The sequence below is a fragment of the Stereum hirsutum genome, assembly GCF_000264905.1.
Source record: "Stereum hirsutum FP-91666 SS1 unplaced genomic scaffold STEHIscaffold_4, whole genome shotgun sequence".
Classification (NCBI taxonomy): Eukaryota; Fungi; Basidiomycota; class Agaricomycetes; order Russulales; family Stereaceae; genus Stereum; species Stereum hirsutum.
In genome coordinates this window covers 1,434,024-1,452,223 of record NW_006763134.1, presented here as the reverse complement: position 1 = coordinate 1,452,223, position 18,200 = coordinate 1,434,024, and the positions used below count along the sequence as shown (strand labels likewise).

At 51.5% G+C, this 18,200-nt stretch overlaps 5 protein-coding genes across 5 annotated transcripts; 2 read left to right on the top strand and 3 right to left on the bottom strand.

Annotated features, from left to right (window-relative positions):
• Positions 1 to 722: 722 nt before the first annotated feature.
• On the bottom strand, positions 723 to 4,052 carry STEHIDRAFT_53188 (WD40 repeat-like protein; the record flags this gene model as incomplete). The annotated part of the gene is made up of 3 exons (XM_007301478.1): positions 723 to 1,158; positions 1,420 to 2,471; positions 2,538 to 4,052. Coding segments are annotated over 3 exons (3,003 nt in total), but the record flags the coding sequence as incomplete, so codon positions are not given.
• A 3,446-nt stretch (positions 4,053 to 7,498) lies between these two features.
• Positions 7,499 to 8,909, bottom strand: STEHIDRAFT_53174 (uncharacterized protein; the record flags this gene model as incomplete). The annotated part of the gene is made up of 4 exons (XM_007301476.1): positions 7,499 to 7,661; positions 7,704 to 7,817; positions 7,909 to 8,241; positions 8,320 to 8,909. 4 exons carry the CDS (start codon positions 8,907 to 8,909, stop codon positions 7,499 to 7,501), a joined length of 1,200 nt encoding a protein of 399 aa, XP_007301538.1.
• A 1,412-nt stretch (positions 8,910 to 10,321) lies between these two features.
• On the top strand, positions 10,322 to 11,170 carry STEHIDRAFT_25164 (haloalkanoic acid dehalogenase; the record flags this gene model as incomplete). Its single annotated transcript, XM_007301404.1, has 2 exons — positions 10,322 to 10,573; positions 10,664 to 11,170. Coding segments are annotated over 2 exons (759 nt in total), but the record flags the coding sequence as incomplete, so codon positions are not given.
• Positions 11,171 to 13,133: 1,963 nt separating this feature from the next.
• STEHIDRAFT_119819 (uncharacterized protein) lies at positions 13,134 to 16,099 on the top strand. Its single transcript, XM_007301913.1, has 5 exons — positions 13,134 to 13,528; positions 13,661 to 14,551; positions 14,693 to 15,082; positions 15,172 to 15,226; positions 15,280 to 16,099. The coding sequence occupies exons 2-5, from the start codon at positions 14,528 to 14,530 to the stop codon at positions 15,726 to 15,728; spliced, it is 918 nt and encodes a 305-aa protein (XP_007301975.1). The 5' UTR covers positions 13,134 to 13,528; positions 13,661 to 14,527; the 3' UTR covers positions 15,729 to 16,099.
• A 29-nt stretch (positions 16,100 to 16,128) lies between these two features.
• On the bottom strand, positions 16,129 to 18,142 carry STEHIDRAFT_166977 (uncharacterized protein; the record flags this gene model as incomplete). The annotated part of the gene is made up of 5 exons (XM_007301912.1): positions 16,129 to 16,496; positions 16,557 to 16,611; positions 16,689 to 17,105; positions 17,179 to 17,805; positions 17,888 to 18,142. The coding sequence occupies 5 exons, from the start codon at positions 18,140 to 18,142 to the stop codon at positions 16,420 to 16,422; spliced, it is 1,431 nt and encodes a 476-aa protein (XP_007301974.1). The 3' UTR covers positions 16,129 to 16,419.
• Between the last annotated feature and the right edge of the window lie 58 nt (positions 18,143 to 18,200).

Sequence of the window (18,200 nt, the reverse complement as noted above, 5' to 3'; positions counted from 1 at the left end):
TCAACTAGCCATGGACAGCAGAATTGAATAATATATATACTGTAACCCGTGTGCCTCGCAAAAAAAAACAAGAAAGGAGGCAAGACTCGGAGAATTTCCACAAGTGACTCAACCATCTATGTAACAAGCCGAGGAGTCTACAGAGGGAAAACTCAAAGGGCAGACTGACTCGCACATTGGGCCCATTCAGTACCGTACTTGAATCGAGTGAAGTCAAGGTAGAGAGCTTCTTTACCGAATACTGCCCGGCATCCTGGCCAGTTTACTATACGATCACGCAAGTGTAGCGGAACCCAGATGAGCAGTCTCTTATCTGGTTCTATAATCCAAGAGGTAGTAATCAGCACAAATTCCTCTGTCCTGTCCCACAATGCATTTTGAAGCAGAGACTCGGACTGGTTCGGTGGTCGCATTGGTAGTGTGACCGGCGAAGGATGGTGAGCGAGAAGAGTTCGCACTGCTGTGACGTTCTCGTCACCCTCGACGTCCCATATCCGCATGGTCCCGTCCCTTGAGCAAGAGCCAATTCGTCTCTCATGAGATGAGAGTACCAGAATAGATATACTATATGTATGTCCATGAAGAATCCTAAGAGTCTTTCCACTGTCAATGTCCCAGAACCGGATCCGACAATCGCGAGAGCCAGAGACCACTCTCTTCCCATCAGAAAGAAACACAACAGAGTTGACCGGATTGTAGTATTCGTCTTCTTTGACCGTCCGTAACAACTCACCGCTCTCGGCATTCCAAACACGAATGGTTGCGTAGTTGGCAGAGCCAGAGACAACGGTCCCTTTGTTCGGCGAGAATGCGACTGACTGCACCCAGCTTGTGTGCCCCTCTAGTGTCCTTAGCATTTCGCCGCTCTCAAAATCCCAAATGCGGACAGTTTTGTCGGCAGAGCCAGATACGATCTTTGTCCTGTCGGGTGAAATAGCAATAGACAAGATCGCACTTGTGTGTCCTGTGAGTGTCTTCACCTCCTTGCCGTTCTCAACATCCCAAATCCGGAGGGTACAATCCCTTGAGCCGGAGACCACTCTTCGCCCGTCAGGGGAGAACACAATGCAGAAGACTACTTTTTCATGGCCTTGCAGTGGCTCCAGTAGCTGAACACCGCTCTCAGTGTCCCAGAGCTGAATTGTGCCATCATCAGAGCTATAGCCAAGGATGTTTCCGTCAGGAGAGAACGCGGCACAATGGATCTCATTAGTATGCCCTTCCCAAAGTCTGGCCACCTCCCTGGCACCCTCAGTATCCCACACTTGGATGGCACCGTCGTTGCTGACAGAGATGATCCTTCGTCCGTCAGGCAAGAATGCAGCAGACAATATCTGGTACACTTCATCATCACGGGAGGTATTTGCCAGTTCGTTTGGGGTCTCAGTATCCCAGATGCGAACGGAGCCGTCCAATGACCCCGAGACTGCCCTTCGACCATCAGGCGAAACGGCGACTGAGTGTACAATGTTGGTGTGGCCTCTGAACGGATCTGAGATTTCCTTGCCACTTTCAACACTCCGACAGCAAACAGTATGGTCGCCATGGGCAGAGAAGATTCTGCCTCCATCGGGCAAAAAAGCAATTGCATATATCATGCTAGTATATGCTCGTGGTCCTGGTACCACATTGCCAGTGTCACCATCCCAAATGCGCATGGTATAATCATAGGAACCGGATGCGATTATTTGTCCATCTGGAGAGAACAATACACAGGTAACCGAAGATGTGTGGCCTTCCAACGATACAACTTGTGCACCAGTGGCAACATCCCAAAGTCGGATGGTGCAGTCTTGAGCGCCTGTGACAAGTCTGTGACCATCAGGCGAAAAAGCAGCACAGAGAACCGCCTCCTTGTGTCCTAGCAAAGACATTATCTCGACACCACTCCGAGTGTCCCACAGGCGGACAGTCTCGTCAGAAGACGCAGAAACAATGCTCTTCCCATTCGGAGCAAACGCAACGGCATTGACTGGGAGTGTATGCCCTCGTAAACATCTCACTTCATCGCCAGTCTCAATGTTCCACAAACGGACAGTTTCGTCCTCGGAACCAGAGGCAAGCATTTTCCCGTCAGGTGAAAACGAGATGGACCAAACCACCCAGCTATGGCCTCTGAATGGGGTTGAGACCTCCTCGCCGCTGTCAGCGTCCCACAGATGGATGCTGCAATCACCCATGCCAGCAGCAACCTTCGTGCCATCGGGGGAATATTGCACACAGTAAACTGTAGAAGCGCATGTAATCACCATCAGACAGGGGTCAGGTCTGAGAAGCAATGGAGGATCACAAGCAACAGTATTAGGGAAAAGGTCTCGATAAGCCTGTGAGATCTGAGATGCAGGAGGTGTGAATGGCAGAGCAGAGATGTAGATATGTGACACACTATCCATGATCGGCTTTGTGAAGTCAGTCAGGAATGTTCGCGCATCTCTCAGAAATTCTGTAAAATTCGATGGTTGATCTCGTAGCTGGGTGGGTCAGGAAAAAAGCATCATCAGTCAAATGAAGGTGACCGAGTGCAAAGATGAATTGACCTTGGTGTACAGAAGAATCTTCATGAGTTTAGCAGGACCAACATTGACAAGGCCTAGGGTGCTGAGCACCTCAACCCAGTAGAGGAACTTGGATCGCAGACACGACTCCATCGTCATGAACAGATTCGCAGGTTGGCTGGACGCGACGACGTGGTCCTGCCAATAACGACAAGCATACGAGACCTCGGTAGAGATGGTAGCCAATTGTTGCTTCTCGTTCGGAAGGCACGAGGATGAAGCTCCGGCTATGTTGAAGTGAAGCTTCATGGACATGATGTCAAGACATCCATAGGCAAGGTTGAGGTTCGCCTCTTGGGGATCTACGAACCATGCTTTCCCCGATTGATGTGTGTCCTGCAAATAATCCGGAAACGATGCATGAAAGGTTGTGATAGTGCTGTGGTTGTTGTCTGGTATGTAAAGCAAAGAATGCAGACCCGAAAGTGCGAACAAAATCCGTCGAGCAGGCAATTTAAGGAATTGACCGAGGTCCTCGATCGTCAGAACATCGCGAGCGCAGACGATTGCACAAAGGCAGCGCTGTGTGATCTCAGCCTCATTTTGCTCAAATTTACCAAAAACCCCCGTCAGAATGTGATTGTAGATGGCATACACGGGTTCTTTGGCCAGTACCAAATCACTGTTCCGAGAAGTCAGCTGTTCAAGGCGGAATTCGGCATCGCCTTCGGTAATATATTTCACTGCTGTCGAGGCGTAGATGAAGAACATCCCAGAGCTCTTCGTCAAGACTGAAATGTCTGCGTCTGGTGGCCAAGACTCATCCATCGAACAAAGGCGTTGATCGCGAGCGAGCGCGGTCAGTTCGTGGCGCAGATAGCGTGCAATGTCGTCCTGAACGATAGCCTGGTCGACGTCGTGAAGGCGAAGGATTTTAGGATACTGTGAGAAAAGTGCGTCCCGGATCTGGCGCTCAGGTCTACTCGTTACGAAGAACTTCACTCGAGAATTCGGTGCGTGCTTCAAGACTGCGCGAAGGAGCTGAGCTGTAGCATCGCGATCATCGCACTCGTCTAGCGCGTCGACAACGAACACAAACGTTGGAGACGGTGCATGATAAGCTTGGTCGAGTGGATCTCCCAGGAGAGTATTAAACTGATCCTCGAGGGTGAGGACGTGGATGAGTGGTGGCTTATTACCAAATGCGGATGTTCGTGCATTTCTGTATGCAGGAAAGACAGTTCCCAGGGAATCACTCAGTCCTGGGAGTATATTCTTGACGTTCCTCTCCGCCTGGCCGCCTTCCCGAGAGCACAGAAACCAGCCGCCCAGAGTACGTTTCTCAAGTAGAAGACGGATGAAGGACAGAGCGATGGCAGTCTTGCCCGTTCCTGCCATTCCGTTGAGCCAGTAGACATGAGCGGAGTGAGGATCCTCCGCCCACACAACGAGATCGCGGAGGATGTGAATGCGGGTTCCAGGAAGGCATCCGGTCTTGTTCGGTATGGTGCTGAGTCTGGCGAGGAGGTCTACGGGTAAACTTGTGAACTCCAGCATAACCCTGCAGAAGGCAGACCTTCTTACCAGCTTCCACATTTTCGTTCACAATCTGGAGTCGAGCGGTGAATTTCGATCAGCATCATGTACGACAATGGACTATAGAATACTAGCAGGGATACAAGCCCGTACCTGCTGCATGTTTTCAACCACTACATTTGTGTGCATCACCGTGTCCAGCTAGAATGGCGGATTCTTAGCTCAACAATCTCAAGGCAAGACTGTTGCACTTACCGTCACCAAGCCTTGTAGATCCTGGATCGTTTGGAGAACGTCTGCTACAAGCTCTGCATCATCTGACGATCCTACGATCCGCCATCCGAGGTTACGATCAAGTAGCGTCTCGAGTCTCTTGGTTTGTGCGTCAATCACTCTACAGCGTTATGTGGCCATTAGACAGTGCCATACATCGAGCGGATGATACGCTTACGCGCAAACCGAACTGATCCGCTCGTCAAGCCAGGATTTGTTGGACACGGTGGCTGTTGGCGCGGTTTTGTGTGCTTTGACAATGGCCAGCAGGCGGTCGAAAGTCTCGACGGCGCCTTTCACTTCGGCTGGGATACTCCTCACCTCCTAATGGTAGTCTCTTAGTAAGTCGTCCGTTGCGGTGAAGTGGGAAAGTATCATGATGCGTACATTGATACGCTCTAGAATCATAAGGAGACCTCCTGTGGCGGACTTCAACGGAGGAAACGCGTCCGCCCCTTCCTTTACGGCGCTCACTACCTGTGTTAAAATCGAGAGGCCCTTGTCGACCCTCGATTTAGTATTGGCCGTCGGGAGCAGAGATTGATATTGATCAGAAGGTGGAACAGTGACGGGATCAGATGGATTGACATTCGGGCGAGTCGTCGCGACAGAGCCCGCGGCGGCAAACGGAGGAGCTGGGCTGCGAGAGTGACTGAATGTGCGCTTGATGGTGCCGAGGAACCTCTCTGTCCGGCCTCGTTTGACGTTATTCATGATACACATAGATCACTGGGAAAAAGCCAGCCTTGAGTTCGATGAAGCGGAGAGATGCTCTGTGGGGCGAGGGGCGAGAGAGCGTGAGGGAAAGCCGGGCTCACCTAGACAGTACTTATCAGAGTCTACACGGCTGTACGTTGTTCTAGGGTTTGCGGCACTCTTGCGGGAGGCCATCAAGACAACTTCCATTGGCCTCCATACTTAGCTCTCGTCACAGGATATGCCGCATGTCTCCATCAGATACACGATGTAGGCCAAGAACACAGCCATTTTTAGAAAAGCCTCGCCAACTGCGTTCGGACTTGCGATCTTCTCTGCGAATGAGCTACGGGTGTTCTGTATGGGAGGGATGCGTCAATATTATCTTGCATGGTGACTGACGCGACTCATATTTCACTTACACTAATACTTACGGTCGCATTCTGAACGTTCATCATCACGGTTCACTCGAAGTCGACCTAACCCTCCGTCTAGCACCTCGCCACAGGTCTCTTGTCTCGTCCCTTACCGCTTTCACAACCTTTCTTCACCGATGTTTGCTCCCGCATCTCTACTCATATCTTTGATCTAGCGCTTATTCAAGCCACGCATAGAGCGTGCTCTTGTCCAGCGCAGCGCCACCGCCACAGGGATCCCCGTCTCTCCTCTCGTCCCTCATCGTCTCTACAGCTTCTCCTCAACTCCCAGTTCCATCTCTAAACACCCAGCCCGACTGTAGAATACCGTAAAAATACTTCTCATCTCCGTTCGAGCTCGTTATGGTGACCTATCAATGTGTGGATTATGAGAATTTCGAGAGAGTTAGGACGATGTTAACGGTGAGATCGTAAGGAGCGGGTAGTAGGTTCAACGAGAACAGTGCCGAAGACTAATGCCGTTGGTCGCTTGGAAAGTGCTAACGGACGAGAGGGGCGTCGCGGTCGAGTCAACGGAGTCGTCGAGATATACGTCGTAGTTGGGTCTAAGAGAGGGGAAGAATGTTGAGGTTAGATACGAGTCGGACAACGGAGATACAGGAAAAATCTGGAGGAGAAAGAGGAAACAGCGAGCGAATCTGCGCGCCAGAGCGACAACGTCGTCTCATGCGCGAATGCAACATATGCAGGCAGGGTCTAACGATAACCGATAGACCAAGGCCGCTCATAACACGAAGAAGGAGGGCGTACTTGCTATGAAAACAAAGGTCGAAGATGAAGGCTCACTCCCAAGATAGTTAGAGGTTCAAAGGTGTCGTGTTCCACGGGCGACCTCACATTCCCAAGTCCGAACAACCACTCCACGTCGCCCATCACCCTCGGAGTGAACTCTTCGGCCTTCAGCTTATAACCTCTCCACCATCTCAACCCTTTTCGTCCAACGCTCATCAGCGAACCCGCTTCCACCTACGCTCCGTAGAACGTCGTCACCATCCCAGCCACATCCTAACCCACGCCTTACATCGCCTTCTTCCGCGTCCTACGCGATATCCCCGCATCGCACACACTCTCCTTTCACTCCTCGTCCCCTCGATTCGTACCCGCGGAGACTCGGTCGCACTATCTCGTCCTGAGGTTGAACTAGTGTGTCGACAACGTCAGCAATTCAAATCGGCTCGGTCAAGCTGACGGAGGGATATATCCTCGCACTTCCTGGCAGCTTTGAGCGAAGGGAAAACGTCGAGTGCGCACGTAAGACGCGCGTGTCGTTGTGTGGTCCATCAGGCCCGAAGGTAGGAGGATGAGGGTGACGGTGTGGATGTGGGCCGCGTGGCGAGAGTCGAGGAGTACGTTGTGCATGGAATGATGACGAGCCAGTGATTTTAAACAAAAAAAAGAGAGTTGGCTGAAGTGGACCATAATGCGCGAAGAATAACACGGCGGTCAGCGAAAAGTCGTTCGAAGAGAGACATGGTGAGTACGGGATATGAATTGAGAAATCTGAAAGAGTCGACCGATGCATCAGCAGAGTACCATCGTGAGATTTGGACATGAATGAGTCTAGTTTCGAAGAGGTGTAAGGTGCGATGTGGCTCGGCGCGACTCTGCGTGTTTGTACATGATCGTTTTTAGCAACAGCGCTGCGAATTGTGATGGTGGAAGGACAAGGTGATCGTTTGCAACGCGAGCCATTTCCTCGGAAGTCCAACGCAACGATAATTGGATGACGTCACGCGTCTTCCTCGTTCTAGCTCGCCACATTCGATTCAACTCGCCGCCACCTGCTGTAAACTACACGACGATGGTTCCCCCCTTCCCGATCCCAAACTCACATCCAGCCATCATATTCGAGGTCTACGGCACCTTCAACTGGGGCGAAACAGGCATCCACCGCGCCCTTCCCCTCAATCTAACGCGTACTACTTAATATAGACCACCATAAAAGTCTACCGTCATCTGCTCGTAGAAGGTGTTTTGATACGCTGATCAGTATCCCTATATTACAGATGACATGAAGATGTTGTACCAACGTACCTTTTTTCCGACGCTCATTAGACCCGGTTACTTATCCCTTTTGTGGGCCAAATCTCCTTTCATCACCACAGGCATAACAAATCCATTATACACAAACGGAAGTCTACAGTGACTGATAGACCTCTGCCCCGGCCGATGGAAAGGGTTTGACGCAAATTGGTGACCATGTTCCTTAATAGAAGAGAATGTGCTGGAGATCAGCTCCTCGCGTTTCTCCTCGCTCATATCGTACTGCTGCCGTCTATCCAATACTAGTAGCTCTTGAAGTATGTTCGGCGGTAACCGTTTCTTCTGCATCCATAGCCCTTGTTCGTCGTATTCGGCTACTGCGAAGGGTATGTTATGGCTAGACAAATTAAGACATAACGCCACAAAGCATTAACATCGACTCGGAAATGATTAGTTAAGGTGAAAGGGAGGGAAACGATGTAACTTACATAGTAGCGCCCAAGACGGGATCAGACCATGTCGAATAGCTCGTCAGACCCGTATTCAACGCGACCATCGCGTCAGGATATTTCGACCCCGGAGAGAGCTGAGATTGCGTCGTCCATAGCTCGTTCTCGCTATGTATGCGAATAGCGATGGATCCCCCGCCAGTCTTCGGAGGAGCGGTGTAAGACCAAACGATGTCTTGTGAAGCGATGACTCGAGAACTCGGAGACGAGGCCAGTTTTTGTCGGGCTTTGTGCACGAGGTCGTAGCCTGCCTTGCCGAAGATGGTCAGATCGATGTGAGTGTCGGGCAGGAGAAGTGCTATTTCTGAGAATCTGGTACGAAGAAAAAACGATGGGGTTCTGTCAGTGGTGTACCTCTTCTAAAGCGAAGAAAGAGGTCTGGATAGGTACAAAGGGATGAAGTTCAACTCCACTTCCCCACCGAGATAATGAACGGTGATGACCGTGGGTGATGAGCCTCCGACCTGCTTCACATCCGCCACTCGCAGGACATTGACCAAAATATGGTGTACCGACAAGACGCGGTCCATGAGCAACGCCATAGGCGAAGACAGAGGCAACCCGCGCCATTTGTACCATGTCTCCCAATCCTTGACTTCGCCTGGCTCTGGCCTAGAAGGCGCATCACGCTCGTCTGCAAAAAACAATGTCGGTATCTGCGTATGATCAGAGAGTTTCCACTGGCGGTCGATCCTCGACAAAGACCATGCAGCATTGAGCATAACCTGTCCGTGCATGTAATCTGGGCTACCGCGTGGTCCGGTTGGCTCTGCCGGTAATCCTGTCGTCTCTTCGATTTCTGTAGGACTTTCGTCGTGGGTGCGGTGACCGTATGGGTGAGACCAATAGCCGAAGCGGAGACCCTCACCCAGGATGCCTAGACGTATTTTGACAACATCCCAGTTGAAAGAGTTGTCTTTCTCGAGCCGCGACCATGGAATATGGAGCAACTGTTCGCGGAAGTAGGGTGCATGTTTCATCCAGTCCTAATAGGTAAAAGCAGATTTGTAGAGCAGTATAGTAGAGCTTAGCGTGTGGTCTACAACGAGGGCAAAATGAAGGGAAAGGAGATTGAGCTGACTTGATACATAGGGCATATTTTCTTGTGCGTCCATTCGTGCCCAGTTCGAGGCTTCTTCCAGTGAAGTTGTTGGTACTGTAGCGCGGCATGATAGACTCGACAAACAACTACGATCACGAAGACTGAGCACTTACCTGTAGGCTGCAATAGACCGCCCCCTTACAGGCACCTGATCGGATGAGAATATCTCGATAGTGAGTATTGTGAAACTGAGTGTCTGTAACCCCAAAATATCGACATACTGCACACTTTGGCCTGCGTAGATACTAAGTCAGCAATATCTCCAGGTCGGAAACATAGGACTAGACACCCTACCGTCCCTTTGAATATCTCTCGACAGAAAATACACTGTGTGAAAGTGAACATGCTTAGAATTTGTTCGCCAAGACTAGACGAGCTAGACAAGAGCACGAACCACTGTGGGTTCGCTGAAATCGACAATGAATGGCCCCTTACGATGAAGGAGGCCTAGTTTCTGCAAGTTATCCATGAATAAGACATCGCGGTGCAGGGAGGCTAAGTATTGAGTATAATTCTCGACTGCGTCGGTGCTCATGTGTGACATAGTTGATAGCGTTTCTGGGGGACGTCGAACCAGAAGATGAGTAGACTTGGTCTGCGCCTTGGCGTCCACCGACCTCGTAGTACCCACGGGCACCACGCCACAACAATTGCTTATTTGTAGCTCAAATGTCAGATGATGGTCGCCAAAACCGCCTAAATCTGGCTGCTCTAAACCTGCATAGAACTTGAAGAAATGACGTATACGCGCACGGGACACGAGAGAAGGAACGCACCCGTTTCTATCATTTCTTCTTGTGTGGCCCTGCACAATCAATGTTCTGCACCAGAGGTTGAGCAAAAGATGGAGCGCTTGTGTAACTAACCATTTGGAAATGGGCGTACTGAACAGGTTGACCAATAATGTCATGATGACAGCACAACGAAGACCAGACTGACGAGGACAAAGTCGATGATACTCCAAAGCATGGTTCAAACGTCCGTTCTTCTGGGTTGAAATGTATTAAAGGAATGTTTTTAATGCGCGTAAATATAGAAAACAATCATACTGATGCAGGTCATCCATATTTCGAGTGCCAGTGTACTAGTTGTTGTTTGAAGCAAGGTGTCGGTGTCTGGAACGCGCGCCATTTCTTCGGAACTTGAGACGCGACGATACTGTACTTGGATGACGTCACGCGTTCATGTGCGTCTTCCTCGTTTCCTCCACTGCCAGCTCGCCACCTGCTATATACCACATCACATTGTACCATATTATTACCAACGATGTCCTCCCCGCTCCCCGAACCCAAACTCACACAATTCAAAGCCATCATCTTCGACGTCTACGGCACCCTCATCGACCGCGAAACAGGCATCCACCGCGCCCTCCTCCCCCTCCTCTCCTCCATCCCCTCCTCGCACCCCTCACGCACCTGGCCCCTCAAAGATCTTTTAACTGCTGTCTCCTCGGTCGAACATAACCTCGAAGCACAGTTTCCGAATATGCTGTACACGGACGTGTTGGCGAATACGCACGCGGAGCTGGCGAAGCGGTTGGGCGTGAGCGGGGAGGGCGCGAGGTATGTGGATGATATTGCTGGGGGTGCGGGGACGAGTGCGAGTGCGAGTGCGAGTGGGAATGGGGATGAGAGGAAGAGGAGGTTGGAGGCGATGGATCGGGAGTTTGCGGAGAGCATCAAGGATTGGCCTGTTTTTGGGGATACGAACGAAGCGCTTCGTTCTCTCTCGACTCACTTCAAACTCATCGTTCTCTCCAACGTCGATCGTTTCTCCTTCGCACACACGCACAAAATACTATCCATGCCCCCATCCTCCTCGCCCTCCATCGCCTCACCAGGTTCCGACCCCTCCGACCCCTTCTCGCTGATCATCACTGCCCAAGACGCAGGCGCCTACAAGCCTTCCTTACTCGCGTATAACTACGCATTGGACCAGATACAGGAGAAGTTGGGTGTGAGGAAGGACGAGGTGCTCGTCGTGGCGCAGTCGTTGATGGCGGACCATGTGCCCGCGAATGAGCTGGGCATCCCGAGTGTGTGGATTGATAGGCAGGGGGCGTGTATGGGGAAGGATGTGAAGGGTGTGAAGTGGATGTGGAAGTTTGAGACATTGGGGGAGATGGCGGAGGCTGTTGAGGAGGAGCTGCGAGAAAGTCTGTGATTCTGAGCGGTGAACGCTTGAGCGATTAGGGAGGGTCTCGTATGGTGTGGCGCCTACTGTTTTGCTTGATTATCTTTGTTTCATGGTTGTACTAACGATATGTTTTCTTTTTTGGAATATGTCTGTACTACTTGCTCTGTTGTATACCTACACTTGTACCATCACTGCTTTCGTCGAATACGATCGTTGCTTTCCACTAACTCCGTGACTAGCGCCTGTGGCGACACCTACCTTTGATTCACAGCATCCCATCAAAACCAACGACGCTTCTCCCGCCCTCAGATCTCCAGCTTAACTTCTAACAGCGCATCAAAACTAGAGCAAGACCGTGACTGTTCTGCACAGGACAATAAATCAAAACATCTGCTAAGATGTCGACTTACTGAATGATAGCACTTTCTGTAGGTAGGAAGTCTGCAAATCTGATTAGAGGCCTTGATAATTTGCGCAGAAAGAGACTCAGGTCAATTCATGATCCGATGAGACCGCCTCTGCAGTTGCTTGTACCCCGATAGATTGCTACAGAAAGTCGCCGCCACAGGAGCTGCGACCCTGCCAATGGCTTGCGCCACCCACTTCGTCCGCATTCGGACGAGTTATTCCAAATTTGCAATTGCACCCCTCCTCGCGCTCGACCACAAAAACGCGTGCGCAGAAGGAACGCGCAAAAACACGCCCCCCACCGGTCCACTTTCGCTTTCGCTTTTCTTCTTTCTCCCTCCGTGTTGGCACCTTGAAAAAAAGAAATATTGATCTCGAGGCTTCATACAGTCGTGTCAGTCTGACTTGCACCTCGTCGAAATTACGTTTGGCCGGCCAGTCTATCGCCGTCGAGTCCTACGCGCTCCTGTCGTGTTTCCTAGCTGTTTGAAGTTCTTCGCGACTCAAAAAACTCGAAGTACTCTTCGTCTCGTCCTCCAGTTCCTTCTCGGAAAAACGCATTGTCTCCCCGAGACTTTACACCTAAACACATACGGTGCGTAGCCTTCCGAACCCCCATTCAATTCGGTTTTGGAACAAGTATGTGTTCGGGTGTTCGGTTTTGCTCATTATGCCTGTATCTATTCGGGTTTTTGTTTCTAGGTTGAGGCCGTTTCAGTTGTCCCTTGTCGTGAACCGGGTTACAAACGCCCGCGCCCGCATTGGCCGTTTTGTCTTTTATAACTACACGCGTCTGTTGTCTTAGTTCTCAGATTAGACAACCGTTCGAGCCACAGACACCTTTTCTCACGTATCACACATAGACCACTGCGTCTTTAGGAAAAAACAAACATGAACTTCCCCCCTAACTTCTCCCAATCCCAATCCCAACCCCAGCCCCAAAACCCAACCAACGGCAGCCCTTCGTCCTCCACTTCGAACACTCCCATGCCGATGCCGATGAACCCGTTTCAATTCCCGAACCCGAACATGAACATGAATCCGAACCAAGGTCAGGGCCCGAACCCGTTCGCGGCGATGTTTGGGAATATGGGCGGGATGCCGGGTAACGGAATGGGAATGGGCGGTGGTGGAGGAGGTGGAGGAGGGATGCCGCCGAATATGGGGATGCCAAACATGAATATGCAGCAGATGCAGCAGATGATGGGCGGGATGGGCGGGATGAACGGGATGGGAGGGATGGGAGGGATGCCGCCGCCACCGGGACCAGCACAGAATGGAAACAACCAACCACAACCACAGCAGCAGCAGCCACAACAGCCACAACAGCCGCAGAACGCTCAACTCATGCCCGGTATGCCGATGGGTATGGGCATGAACGGAATGAATCCGAACGGGATGGGAGGGATGGACCAGATGTTCATGCTTTTTACGCAGATGCAGCAGGCTATGCAGTCGAACCCGCAGTTCGCGCCGATGTTGATGATGCAAATGCAGATGATGGGACAACAGGCTCAACAGGCTCAACAGGCTCAACAGCAACAACAGGCCCAACAGGCCCAACATCAACAACAGTACCCAGGCGGCCCATCGGGATCCACGCCTCAAACGCCTCAAACGCCAACGCCAACATTCCCCAATTTCCCGCCCACACCCGCACCCGACCCGTCTTCCGCCTCCACCTCCAATACCGCCAACAAACCCCCATCCGCCGCCGTCCAAACCGCCCTCTCGTTCCGTCTCCGAAACCAGCCGCCCACGAACGAACAGGCTATCGCCCTGCTGTACGACGTCTCGCCGCAGCTTTTGCAGAGTGTGTTTCGGTTGACGACGAGTGCGGTGGGGTCGAAGGATGATGATGAGAGGGTGCTTGTGGAGGCGCTTTGGAGGGCGGGGAAGGGTGGGAATGGGGAGGGAGTTGATTATGGGAAGGCTTTGAGGGGGTTACATGGGGTGCGTTATATATTTTTCATTTCCCCTGTGGTATGAGACAGGACATGCTCGTGCAGACGGACATTTTTTTGTCTTCTGATCGTGGCTCCGAAATAATGACTTCCAAATCTAACATACTCATCCGCTCTCTAGGTAAACGACCACGCCACGAATCACTGGCAGGCCTATTATTGCACGCACCAAACCCGCATCGACGCCCTCGTCGCCTCCTTCGACCCTTCACCCTCCGCACGAGTCGGAGCACGCTCATCCACTCCATCCTCAGCCTCAGGAGCAGCGCAAGCAAACCCCATCGGACCCAACAAAACCGCGAAAAAGCCGACGTTCATGAGCGCGCCCTCGTCCAACACGGCCCGCGCAGGTCCCTCTCGGCTCGGGACCGCCATTCGAAAATCGACGGGCTCGAAGCCTCCTGCAGCTTCTTCTTCATCTTCTTCGAGACCGTCTAATGGCAGCATTGGTCCGAAATTGAAGAAGCGACCGTCGGAGGCTGGTGGTGGTGGTGATGGTGGTGGACCTGAGCCGAAGAAGGCGAGGACGTTGGAGGAGGAGTTGAGCCAGCAGAGTGTGAGGAGTCAGATCCATAATGAGAGGGTTATTGAGGGTCAGCAAAATAAGGGGAAAGGGAAGGGGGTAGTGAGGAATGGGTCGGGGACCTATTCGACTCCGGGAAACAGTCCAGTTAAGAAAAAGATCGGGAATGGGATCGGGAATGGGATTGGGACGGGGGTGAGGGCTGGTTCGTCTGGCTCGAGCACGGTCATCGAACGACCCACGCCTTCGAACGGTGTGACGTTCACTGGCTATGTGACGAAAGCGGGACTTCGCGAGCCGACACCGCCGAAGGAAGGGATGCATGCGGTGTGGACGGACGAGGAAGAGAAGTACGTGATTGATTTTGTGGAGTGGAATTGTGAGGTTTATAAGGAGTTTTTGGAAGCAGGGGGGGCGAAGAAGAAGACGCACGGGGGGTGGGCGAACAGGGTCAATAGGATGAAGATGGCGAAAAGGATGGAGGAGAGGGTGAGTCACTTTGCTAACTCTTCCACATCTTGTGTATCTGGTCTTTGGGGCAGACTTCTTCTGTGCTCAGTACCCTTGAATGCTTGGTCTGCGTTAAAGCGATGGTTATTGATATTCTTTCTTTTTTTTTCGGTCGTTTAGGCTCCATGGCACAGCACTGGCAATTACCGGCAAAAGACTTACGAACTCTGGCCTACTAATCAGAAAATTAAGAACACCCAGGAATGGGCAGAGAACTTGAAAGCGCAGAACAAAGCACCATCAGCCGAGGTTGAGTCAGAAGACGGAGAGGGGGAAAGTGATGGGGATGAGCAGGAGGGAGCGGATAAGGAACATGATGAATCGATGTATGTGGACGGCGACGAGGGGGATGCTAGCAGCGACGAAGAAGGCCCAGACGGTGTTGCCGACCATGTCGCTGCGGTCAAGGTGGACCCTATCAAAGCGCTCGCGGAATATATATCGTTGTATGACGAAGTGGAGTGGCTTGCCTTCAGTGTCAAGGACAGGTGGGAGACGTTACTTGAGAAGGTGCGTGATTTTCTCTCTTGAGGGCTATGTTTCGCGGGTTAAAGGATGTATGCTGATCATTTGTTCGCTGGCGATTTCCTGACTCATAGTATCCCGAGAGAAACCAGAAGTCTTGGGCGTCCATTTTCGGGCACAATAAGGACGGTTCGTGCTTGTTTCCTCTTTCACGTGGAACTTGATACTCATTTTCGTTGCAGATATTCTCCGCCAAGCTGCGAGGTACCGAGCCCGGAGGCTCAAAGGCGCCGCCCTCGACGACAATGCCAACGACGACGTGCAGCCTCTTCCACTCGACAGCGACGACATGCCTTTCGAAGAACCTCCGGTAGCTGGTGGACAGAGCCAGTCCGAGTCCCAAGCACGGCTCTCACCTCAGGTCACACCAAGCGCGCAGCCTGGGCCTGGGGTCAGAGTTGGACTTGAGGCTGGGGGTGGTACTGCGTCCGCCGATAATGCTATGAACGTCGATGGTCCTCAACGTGAGACCAGCATCAATGGATCTGTGGCGCCGAAAGGGCCTGGTCAGGCTTCCGGGAGTCAGTCCAGGGTGGGATCGAACGCGAATTCGCCTGTGGTACAGAATGATCCGGAGATGGTGGCGAGAATTAGGCAGCGGTTGAGTGCCAGTAACGGTTTAGGCGTCTGATCTGGGGGTGTCTTCTTGGGGGCGGTCTTGTGGTTTTTCTTGCGAGCAGGTTTCTTGAGACGACGCGCTGTTTATAATAATAACGAGCTTTTCTTTCATCCTATGATATATGTCGTGTAATTGTGAGGCATTTGATGTTACTTCTCTATGGTGCAGGCTTAGCTTTCGTGATGTCGTGAACGGTTTGTGCTCAGACAGGCCCGGCCGCGTAGATCCTGTCTTAGATACTCCATTGTTGTCCTGCTCAACTCAGTTCTTGTCCAGGTCCAGGTTCTCTTTATCGATATACACTACGTTCAGTAGAAACATCCGGACCCCTTCGTGTAGATCGTATAAAATAATAGCGGGCAACATTTGGACGGCCCAACAAGGGAACCAAGGGTACGATTGGGTCGTGATTGACGATAGACATAACTTGATAGTTTGTACACAAACGGAAACGACATGACGAACAGAGCGCACATAAAGTCAAAAACACAAGCGACAAGTACGACGGAGAGCTGCGGAGAGTTGCGAGACGAAAGCAAGAGGAAGACATATGGGCGTACCACAAACAGAGAGTATTTACGGATTCACGGAAATGTAGCTCGATATCCAAGTTGTTCATAGGCAGAGATAAGAGACCATGGAACGAGCGCGTAGACAGCGTACAAGTGGATGCAGACACGCAGTTTTTGAGGGGACAATTGCATCACCTTGACGGAGAGTTCATGCCTTTCTCACGTCTCCGACGCCTCTTGCGGTAGCGATCTGCCAGCAAAAGAAATCCTGGAAAAGCAAGCGAGATGAGAAAAGTTCTCAGAAAAGCGCAGAAATTGAGGGGCTCACTTGTCTCTTCCAATCTATACCGAGATCGCACAGCTTCCAGCGTCCTCCCAGGCAACTGTAAAATATTGATAATGAGCAATAGTCAGACACTCAAGAGGACGGGTGGTCGTGAGTTCAATAGGATAATTGTACCTTGTGCATTATCGGCTCCCAAAGCTTTCTAGTCATCGGGCCGCCGCCCCATTCGCTAATGGTGTACGTCGACATATGCTTTGCCATTATGCGCTGCTCTGCCATAGTATACACTAACCCATGGTCACCTTCATTCAGCTCTTCTTCCGAAGACTCCAGATCGGGACCTTCGTTCCGCATGGTCCATTCGGGTTTCGACTTCAGAGACAGGTTTAATGTCTCGAGACTGGGCCTCTTCTGCGTAGGACGGCGCTTGCGACCAGCGGAGTCGGATCTCTCGTTGTTCATGGGGAGCTCGAGAAGGACGTCAAATTCGGAGTCAGGTATAGGGAAACCTGCAGCACGCCTAAGCATGTTGTGGATGATGGACAACTCCAGGGAGCGATTCGTCCAGGACGCAAGACTATGATGTGGTGCCTGTGTGGCGTGATTTTCAGGTCAAAGATGAGTGGTCTTTCCTAAACATAAATATAGAAAAGGAGACAAATACCTGTTCCGCCAAACGAGAACATATGTCAGCTCGAAGAAGCGTCGCGTCTTGGTTCAAGTGATAGGCAAATGACTTGATCATATATTCCGTGTCGTCCTCTGAGAATTTGTGTTTTTGCGTGCCTAGCAAAACTGCTGTAGGCGGAGTGGGTGCCTCGGTAGGGGCATTCGGGATACGTCCTGCGTGGCGGATAGTATCTTGAAGAAGTTTGGGCTTCGGAGTGGGAAAGAAGGAGATTTTGGGACGTCCCGAATGTTGCAAACCGTGAGGACGAGGAGCAGGAAAGAGAATGGTGCTCTTCTTTGGCTTGTGAGGAAGAGGAATAGGTCGCTTTGGGACCCTGGGGACCGGCAAGGGAAACGGGTACTCGTCGGAGTCTGGCGTGATGTGGCGTCGTTTCTTAGATGTTGCCACACGTCGGTGGGTCCATTCGGTGTCTGATTCTGATTCTGATTCTGACTCCGAAGGGATAGCAGCAGCCGTTGGAGAGGAAGATGGGGAGTTCGAAAATCCAGATGGTTCATCGGAGAGACTTCGAGGAGCAGCAATGATTTCTATGCGTTGGTTGAGGCTATGAAGGTGCTGCAGGTAATACTCTCTCCATTGATACGCAGTGTGACCGTTGACCTGAAGCAAACGAATCAGCGGTTATTCTCTTACAAAGACATAAGCTGGTTAGTAAGTAAACCAGGCGAGTTGAAGACATTACCGTGTGTATCTCGTTGAAACTGTCGTAAACGCTCAAACCCTTCTGTCGACCAGCACATAGGGCACTGACGAGGACTTCCTCATCGTTGGGAAGCTCACCGACAGCCCTTAGTATCTGAGCGTCGAAGGTATGTGGAGCAGTAATACCCATGGACGGGTTAAACGAGAAATGATGTGGCGTTACTGAGTACGCTGTTGCACTGGGCAAAGTAGGCGTCTGCGCGAATCCTCCTAGTGAAGGCCATGGAAAATTCATTGCAAGGACCTAGAATTCCACCGCACACCAAGAGCAGACAGACGAATCGCTCCCAGAG

What these genes read in the sequence shown, in the direction of transcription:
- STEHIDRAFT_119819 (XM_007301913.1), top strand. Translation starts at nt 14,528, where the DNA reads ATGGCGAAAAGGATGGAGGAGAGG. An exon ending in CGAAAAGGATGGAGGAGAGG is followed by an intron (nt 14,552 to 14,692) that starts GTGAGTCACTTT and finishes TCGGTCGTTTAG; the next exon opens with GCTCCATGGCACAGCACTGG. An exon ending in GGGAGACGTTACTTGAGAAG is followed by an intron (nt 15,083 to 15,171) that starts GTGCGTGATTTT and finishes CCTGACTCATAG; the next exon opens with TATCCCGAGAGAAACCAGAA.